The 10,191-nt window shown below is 31.4% G+C and overlaps 1 protein-coding gene across 1 annotated transcript in view; it reads right to left on the bottom strand.

Annotated features, from left to right (window-relative positions):
• The window catches only part of LRRIQ1 (leucine-rich repeats and IQ motif containing 1), a 214,737-nt gene that overhangs the window by 114,460 nt on the left and 90,086 nt on the right, over positions 1-10,191 (bottom strand). Inside the window, 2 exon segments of the mRNA XM_011934139.1 lie at positions 2,439-2,888; positions 5,096-5,275. Of these exon segments, the coding sequence (XP_011789529.1) occupies positions 2,439-2,888; positions 5,096-5,275 (630 nt within the window).

Here is a 10,191-nt window from a genome sequence, read left to right as displayed (position 1 = left end):
TTGATGTATCTCCATTTCCTAATGCTCCCTTGAAATAGTTTTCAATAATTTTATAATTGCCAAATCCAATGAAATTTCTTCATTCCTCATACAATTTATTTTAAGGCAAAGTGGAATGAAGTGATAAATTCTACTAGATATGACCATACTTTTTTCCTCATAGTAATACATTTCTGGGAAATTAGAAAGGAATTATGAAGCCATTTTCTATTGCTGTTTTGGCTTATTATCGGCATTACTATCATCATCATTGTTATCATCATCACCATTTTATGTAAAGCTAGTAGAAGGCTCCAATCTGTTTTACTATGAATAGAATACTGAAGTTAAAGGCTAAAATATACGGTCTAAGATATACTACTTGAATTTCCAGTACTTTGAAAAAATATTCATGTTCCAACAAATCATTTCCTCCTCCTAGGGTAAATATAACTTTGTAAATTTTGATATAAAATATAATTCACATTTATTCATTCAATCATCCATTCATTACTTCATCTTTTGAACAAAAATGGATTAGGGGATTTCAAAGCACCTTTAATAGGCACTTTGGGTGATAAAGAAGAGAATCAGAAAACAGATTTGCAATATGCAACTAGTAAAAATTAAAAGGCTTATGGGAAAACACATCAAACCTGAGACAGTATCTTATATTTCTTTATAGACTCATGCAAGTTTCATGAACTGTAACTGTGAATTTCTTGTAAAGTCATTGATTGCATGAATTCCTCAGCCTGATATCATCAAAATTCCCCAGGGAAAACAAAAACAGAAGGTAGATGAGGGGTATTTTCTTCAGTGACACTAACATATGGACTGCTTTTCACTATATTGAAAGCAGGTAAAGAAGCTGACTTTATGGTTTCCTAAATGTAGGGTGCACTACAGGTTGAGAAGAACAACTCCATGATCATCATCATCATCATAATATTTTTGGCAAAACTTATAATGTCAAAAGTGTCTTTAGAATAAGAGCACATGTAAATAATTCTTAGGAAACTCTTACACGATTGGCAATTAATCGCCTGAATCACTGAGTGTTAAGATTTAGCAATGGGTATACATTTTCTTTCCAGTTTATTCTTTGGGTCTTTAATCTGTATTTTCAGTTCTTCTTCGTTACTTATTATCATCATTTGGCTATTTTATTTAGGATTAAGAAATTAAAAATATTGTTTATATGAAATTTCAGTAGGCAACATTTGAAGTGTTTGGAGCAAAGGCAATCAATTAAACTGATAAAACATAAATCAGAAAATATTAAAGCCACTTTTGATAAATATTAAAAATTTACATTAGGAAATATAAGTTAGTTTCAGCATATCAAATTACTTAGCTCCCAGAAAAGAAAAAAAATTACTCTTTACCCTGACAACTTTTGAAAAAAGGAAGAGCGGAAAAAGCAAGATTTGCTAGCTACTGTGGTATTCTGACATTTGCCCTGCTCAATACCAGTAATTCATAAGAGAAACTAAATCTGAGGAATTTTTCTTTTCTTAGCTTGACTCTGAGGCCAAAAGTAAAAAGAACAAGAAGAAATTGACAGGCCAAAGTAAAACCTATTCCTTGCTGTTCAATAGTTAGTCATTAGCTTTCTAAAATTATTTAATGGTTATAAGGGGGTTTACTTGATTAATCATAGAGAATATTGCCCTATTTATAGATCTATTGATGCCAAAAAGTTATAGCACATACATTCAAAATATGTGCAAAGATACTCATTAAATGTTTATTAAATCAATGAGCAAATAAATGGCATGTGCAAATGCATATATATATATATTTTTATTTTATTTATTTATTTTTGAGACGGAGTCTCACTCTGTCACTCAGGCTGGAGTGCAATGGCACGATCTCGGCTCACTGCAAGCTCCGCCTCCTGGGTTCACGCCATTCTCCTGACTCAGCCTCCCCAGTAGCTGGGACTATAGGCGCCCGCCACAACGCCCAGCTAATTTTTTGTATTTTTTAGTAGAGACGGGGTTTCACCGTGTTAGCCAGGATGGTCTCGATCTGACCTCGTGTTCCACCCGCCTTGGCCTCCCAAAGTGCTGGGATTACAGGTGTGAGCCACTGCACCCAGCCTGCAAAGGTATATTTTTTAAAAATTAAAATACTTGATTACTCAGAAAATGTTTTTATTATTTTTAGAGTATTGTATTTTATTTCTCCTTAAAATATATTATTTAGAAATTACAAGGCAGAAAAAAATTCACATTTACTCATTTAAATACTACTAGAAATTAAACCAGAATTTAATCAAATTAATCTGCACTATAATTAATGATTTGTGCACCTCATGAAAACATAATGGAATCGGTATGAAATAAGATTGTGATTTAAATCCTTCAGCAAATTACTAGGTACCATTGACTAATATCATCCATCAAAAGTAGTAAACATACATCTATAAAAGAAACATTATTTATATATCTTACATTTTTTCACTAGGCTCAATATTTTGGTGATTCCTCAGCACAGAATTTGTCATTTCTACTTCTTTCAATGGGATTCTTATGGTGGGAATACTGCTTGCCTTGCTGTCTTCTTTCTTCTGGCATACTAATATTTCCTGATGTCTTCTTTCCATATTTTCACATGTGGAGAAGTTGCTTAGTGGGGAGTGGCTGGAGACAGAGTCCATCCATTTCTCAGGATTATCTGGTGAGTCTGGATTATCTTCATGTGCACAAGAGTAGAAGACTCCATTTTGCAGAGTGCTATCACTGTTTGTAGGGGCCAAATGATTTTTCTGGGCTTCTGATTCATCTTTCTTGGTGATATTTACATCCCCTCGTTCGTGTGCATGTCGGTATTCAGTACTAAGTATCATCAATTTTTTAAAATAATGACAGAGATTTTCTGCAGTATCCAAAGTAAATACATCTCTGAACAAATAAACGATGAGAACATTTAATAAGAATAGTATCAGAAAATATTAAAACTTGTGCAAGTTTTGAAATTTTCACTGTATGGCCTCAAATGAATATTAAACTTCACTACAACATTCATTATAGATTACTTCTAGTTGTTTATATAAAAATGGATCTCGTTTACAACAAAATTTGAAAACATTTGTTTAGTTAATTTAGATCCATCAGTCCAGACAACATGTCTGGAAGTTTTAGGACCATTTTTATTCTAGGTATTTTTGGTACAAATGAATGAGAAAAATTCATGCTTTTACTACCATAAACATGAGAAATCATGGTTGACTAAATTTGGAGAAGCTATTTATGAAATAAAGTTAAAAGTGCTTTCTACATTGACTTTTGCCATGCAAAATATTTGTACTGGACTTTTAAACAAAGAACTTACATTATGGGAAAATTTTTATTCCCATTTATCTCTGGAAAAATAATAATCCACTGCAAAGAGAATTCAAGTACTTTAAGATATAAATGGCTAAGATTCTCTTGAACAATTATTGGATTTCTAGCTGTTGAATTTTATAAGTTGTATAATTAATCAAATTTTAATGTTGCCTGGATTTGAAGTTCTCAATAACAAATGTAAAGGACTTTTCACTTATATGAGTATTCTTGGCTACATTTTGTCTTCCTTTATTTTTATTTCATGTTTAAAAAATTTTGCTTATTTCTAACTTATATTTTCTGGCTATATTTAATATATTGCCATAAGCTGCCTTAATTTTTTTTCTGAAAACAAAATATAGTATATAAAAAATAAAATGTTAATCACATCAAACAAAATGAAAGTTACAATTATTTCCAAAAATGTAGACAATTTGATAGTTCCTATGTTCACAAAGGTAATTTTAGACATTAGCATAGGCTCATCCAATATGTTTATATTTTGTATTTTATTCATTTCATTGGTTAATAATGCAAAAAAAGGTTCGATATTAGGATACCAAGAGTTTATGGTTACTTGTTGAACTCACCACCACTTATGCATTAAATATATAAAATATAGTCTATTTTACATATTATAAAATAAAAATTTTGTTTCTTCCTATAGTCTTTCCATTTTCAATGCTAAAATAAAACAAGTTGCAATGAAATAAATAGTCCAAAGGACTGCATTTAAAATCTCATGTTGAAATTTGGATTTCAAGGCAATGTCAAGAGTCACCTTTACATACAAAATTGTATACTACCATATATATACAAGTAAATATGATTTTAGATTTGCATAAAGACAAATGTAAATAATCTTAGTATTTGTTGCATTAAACACTACTTATAACAATTTAAATTATTTTTAATAATGTGAGATTTCTTTTTAATCTAAATAGACTGTTCAAAAATATTTAAACAGAAAATGAACTTCTACATAGGACAAGCATGTATAAAAGTATCAATAACAATACTTTAAGAATATAATTTAGTAAGAAAATTTAGACATTTAGAAGTGCATGTTATTTTTCCAATTGCAATGGAGAGTCATCGTAAGTGAAACAATACAAAATGGTTTTTGTTTATAATTTACATTTTCTGACATAATGCAAATTTTAAAATACAGTTTTAGAAATATCAATTATAATGCATTCAGAATTCGAGGTGGGGAATAGGAAGTTTTCTTTCTTCAAAATTTGATTCTGATCACTGTCAACTTCTGTCATCTAAATGGGTGCAAGTGCTGACTACTTTTTTCTACTGTGCTCCCATCACACCTTAGTACATAAGCATATGTATGGTATTTTAATGTATAATATAAATTACATGTGTTATAAAACTTACCTCACTCTATTCTAGGTGTTTACCCAATTTTCTGTTATGCTAATTTGTGAATTATTTGGGGATAAATAGTCTTGCCTGCAATAATTGTTGAATAAAATTATGACTGAATAATTGATGAAATTTTGCGTCTTGTCTTGATGCTATCCACATGCTTTCATTTACTTCATCTAATATTGTAGCATTTAAATATTGGAAGTTATGTTCAAAATACATATTAATATATTTCAAGAATAAAAACACGATGCCCAAAATTTTTTAAAGGTAGAATATCCCCAAAACACACTGTTTTAATCTTAAAAAGTATAATTGTGTGAATCAGAATACTTTAAAAATCATATTTATAAATTACATTATTGATTCTAAATACAACAATGGGAAGATCACAATCTTACCCTTTTCCAGTTATATAATTTTCAGTTAGCAAGCTGAATTCTCGAATCTGAGACTGACAAAGTGCTAGGAAACCTGCTGATTCCAGTTGATTGTGTTCTTCAGTGTGGCTTTTTGAATCAGAGTTTAGCATATTGCCATTAAGGATTCTCAGATCTGGCAACACTTTAAGTAGAGAATCCCTATTGAAAACAACAAAAAAGTTAATAATCCTGATCTTGATAAGGAGAGTATATATCTAAATAACCATATGCTGATCATTTAAATAATACAAGCATAGGATATATATCTCAGAAAATGTGACTGTAGGGAAAATGATAGAGTTAGATTTTGTTGTTGTTGTTGTTGTTGTTGTTACATTTCTTTAAAATACCTGGTATCAGGTCATACACAAAGTAAGTTTTAGAGTTAGTTATTTAACCATTTTCTTCTAAAACACAAATTAAAGATTGAAACTTGGAAACTCAGGCTGGAATTTGGAGTGTAAAAAGATGCATTATGAAAAGAATAATAATATTAGATAAACTTTTAAACAGAAGATAACTAACTATAATAATCTTAACAAAAGTTGTCTTTTATTTCAGAAATAGAGGTATATTCTGATTGTTTCTCTTAGTAAAATATATGAGAGTAAGACTAAAACAAGAGAGGTAGGATATTACCCTGTTTATCATGATCTGGAACATCTAAAATTATATTTTCTCCTGAATCTTGCTAAGGATTATAAAGGTAAAAATCTTCAACATATTTACAAAAGTATATATCAATTTTTGGTGGTGTGCACCTGTAGTCCCAGTTACTCAGGAGGTTGAGGCAAGAGAATCACCTGAACCAGGGAGGTGGAGGTTGCAGTGATCCAAGATCATGCCACTGCTTGCTCTCCAGCCTGGTGACAGAGCAAGGCTCCATCTCAAAAAACAAAAACAAACAAACAAACAAACAAACAAAAAACAAAAAGAAAAAAGAAAAACCCTAATGCTGTGAAAAAGCCAGGTCAGACAGCAAGAACTTTCCATCAAGCTCAGCCACTTAGAACTACTAGCTGAAACTATTCTCAAGGAGAGTGTAGGTCTCTTTTCACCAGGCTGCTGATAGTTACAGGGAAAAATGAACTCCTTCAACAAAGTCAATACCCTAGTTAAAAACTAACAGTTCCTATGGGGAAACTATACAACTCTGATGAAAGATATCCAAGAGGAACTAAATAAGTAAAGAGATATCCCAATGGGGAGTTCATGGATAGGAAGACTCAATATTGTCAAGATGTAAGTTCTTCCCATATTGATCTATAGATTAAACTCACTCCAAATCAAAATTATAGCAAGGTATTTTATGGATATCAACAAAGTGTTTCTAAAGTTTATATAGAGAGGCAAAAGATCCAAAATATCTAACTCAATATTGAAGGAAAACAACAGTTAGAAGACTGACACTAACTGACTTCAAGACTTAATATGAAGCTATAGTAATAAAGACAGTATGGTATTGGTGAAAGAACAGACAGATCAATGGAACAGAATAGAAAGTCCAGAAATAAACCCACACAAATATAGCTAACTGATCTTTGGCAAAGGAGCAAAACCAGTACAATAGAGCTAACAGTCTTCTCAACAAATGGTGCTGGGACAACTCAAAATCAACATGAGTAAGCATGAAGCTAGACAGACTACGCACTTCACAAAATATTATCTCAGAAGGAATAAAAGACCTAAATGTAAAATATAGACTGTTAAAATTCCTAGAAGAAAATTTAGATGACCTTTGGTATGATGATGACTTTTAGATAAAATACAAAAGGTATGTCAGTGTGCAGGAAGGGGAGTTCAAAAATCACCAAAGATATAACCAAAGAAAGAAAAAATTCATTTGTTTTCATTAAAGTTAAAATTTTCTACTGTCTGAAAGATAATCTCAAGAGAATGAGATGACAAGTCACAGACTGGGAGAAAACACTTCAAAAGATGTATTTTATTAAGAACTATTATCCAATATATCAAAGAACAAAAGTCAACAATCAGAAAATACATCAACTAATTTAAAAATAGCCAAGAAACCTCAACAGACACTTTACTTAAGAAGATATATGGATGACAAGCCAGCATATAAGAAGATATTCAACATGATATTCATTAGAAAATTGAAAATTAAAATAACAATGAGACAATGGAATACCACTACGTACCTATTAGAATGACCAAAATCCAGAAATACTGACAATACCAAATGCTGGTCAAGATATAGAGCAAGAGAAATTCACATTTGTTGCTGGTGGGAATGCAAAATGGAATAGTCACTTTGGAAGACAATTTGACAATTTCCTATAAAACTAAATTAAATCTCACCAAATGACCCAGCAATAACATTCCTTGGCATTTATTCAAATGAATTGAAAACTTATATTCACACAAAAATCTGTAAACAGATGTTTATAGCAGCTTTATTCACAACTGCTGAAACTTGGAAGCAACCAAGATGTCATTCAGTAGGTGAGTGGATAATAAATTGTGCTACAACTAGAAAATAGGATATTATTCAGTGCTGAAATGAACTATGAAGCCATGAAAAGTTAAATGCATATTATTAAGTGAAAGGAGTCAATATGAAAATTCTCACATACGATATTATTCCAATTTAATGACATTCTAGAAAAGGCAAAACTATTGAGACAGTAAAATCGCTAGTTGTCATGGGTTGGTGGGAGGCAGAGATGAATAGGCAAAGCACAGATTTTAGGGCAGTGAAACTAGAGTTTATCATACTACAATAGTGGATACATGTAATTATATATTTGTCACACTTATAGATTATGAAACACCAAGAGTGAACCCTAATGTAAACTACGGACATTGACAATGTCAATGTAGACTCATTAATGGTAACAAATATACCTCTCTGGTGCAGAATGTTGATAGCAGGAAAGGTTGTGCATGTATGGGGATGCGGTATACGGGAACTCTGTACTTTCTACTCAGTTTTGCTGTTAAACTATGACTACTATAGAAATAAATTTTATTAATTTTAAAAAGGAAAGTAACAATTCCTAAATACCAATTGAAGAATGACAAGATGGGATTATTAAAAATGTTAACATTTAAGAAGCAAAACTTCAGGCAGCTCTCCACCTAGATTGTATAGTCTCAGATGAAATATTCATTTATACAAACAGTTGTGAAATCTAATTTTAGCGTATGTATATATTACAAAAGAATTGGCCTATGAAGGCAAAAATGCCTAGGGCCAACCAAAGTAATAATGTATCTCTGCGTATAGTTATAATCTTGGTAGTCGTGGTAGTAATAGTAAATTAAAAAATAATCACAAGAGATAGATAAATACATTTTCCTCTATACAAGCAAAAAAAAAAAAAAAAAGAAAGAAAAAGAAAAAGAAAGAAAGAAAAAAGAACACCATAGTTTTTCATGTACTGAGAACAGAAATAATTCCCAATCCCCACTCTGCTCCCTCCCCTGAAAGAAAACTGAAGCTTTTTTTCTCGTCAATGTTTAAATAAGGGAAGAGAGAAATAAATTGGAATTGTTTCTTCAAGGTAATTATCAGATGATCTACAATATTATGGAACAGATAAAAAGCTTGATGCTTTGCTAATAAATAGTTTGATCAAGTTAAGAAAATATGAGTCCATATAATTTGAACTTGTTTAATGTTCACTCTAAACAAGTTCAAAGAGGAAATAATATGTACAACAAACCCCCATGACATGTGTTTACCTGTGTAACAAACCTTTACATCTGCTCCAAAACCTAAAATAAAAGTAAAAGAAAGAAAAAAAGAAAACTGCTGTCTTTGATTGTATGAAATAACCCTGTTGATAGGTTGAGGTAAGCTTTATTTTTTAAATATAGCCTTCTTTATGCATACTAAGGAACAAGAACCAGGCCAGGCACAGTGGCTCACGCCTGTAATCCCAGCACTTTGGGAGACAGAGGAGGGTGGCTCGAGACCATCCTGGCTAACACGGTGAAACCTCGTCTGTACTAAAAATACAAAAAATTAGCCGGGTGTGGTGGCGGGCGCCTGTAGTCGCAGCTACTCGGGAGGCTGAGGCAGGAGAATGGACTGAACCCAGGGGGCGGAGCTTGCAGTGAGCTGAGATCCGGCCACTGCACTCCAGCCTGGGCGACAGAGCGAGACTACGTCTCAAACAAACAACAACAAAAAAAGAATTTGCTAAGTACAGTAAGAAATATTGTGGCACTGCCACAGTTATATTACAATAATTTGTTCACTGGTTAACATTTCTACTGTTTTACATAAAGAGTATGACCATGTCTTAGAACAGTATTCCTGGAACTCTGAATTTAGAGAGTACATTTCAAATACATAGAGACATGGGGCTTCTATGCAGAATAATTAATGACAAAAATGAAAAGTTATTTTAACACAATAATCTAATATAAATATTTGTTTCATCAGAAAAATGAACAGATAAATATATTTTACTATAAGCATATTTTATTTAATAAAACAAATATTTCATACTCCAAACAAAAACAATAAAAATAAATACATTCAAAGATAATATGGAAGTATAGGTTTGTTTCTAGTTGTTGCAACTGTTACTACATAGTAGTTGTTCAGATGGAAACTGATACCAGATCAGCAAGGAACAAAGTAATGATTTTATCATGAAATACTATATTTTGGTCATAGATACTGATATAAATATTATATACAATATTTCAGGTATGGGGAATGATTCTAGGGAATGTGGATCAAGAGAGGTTGAATTTTTACATTAGGAATACTTTGACGTTATGTTCATCACCTTTATGTAAAAAGTTTCCTAATGATTTAGTATTTGGAATGCTTTTGAATGTAGACATTTAGTTTGCTTGGGTATTTAAGACTATAACAATATCTTGAAATTTGTAATTTATATAATCAGTATCCAGATTGGAGTTAGTGTTTTATTTTAAACATCTTCTTCATGTTATTTACTTATTAAAGAACAATCATCAGAACTGCGTAACAGAGCAGTACATGGATTGGCCTCAAGTTCTAAATGAAGACTTATAAGAGTTTATGATGAATATATTAGAAAGTGCTATAACAAGTTGATGAATGTTGGAAATGAAGT

This window comes from Colobus angolensis, unplaced genomic scaffold, assembly GCF_000951035.1.
Source record: "Colobus angolensis palliatus isolate OR3802 unplaced genomic scaffold, Cang.pa_1.0 Scaffold131, whole genome shotgun sequence".
Classification (NCBI taxonomy): domain Eukaryota; kingdom Metazoa; phylum Chordata; class Mammalia; order Primates; family Cercopithecidae; genus Colobus; species Colobus angolensis.
This window is presented reverse-complemented; position numbering and strand designations above follow the sequence as displayed.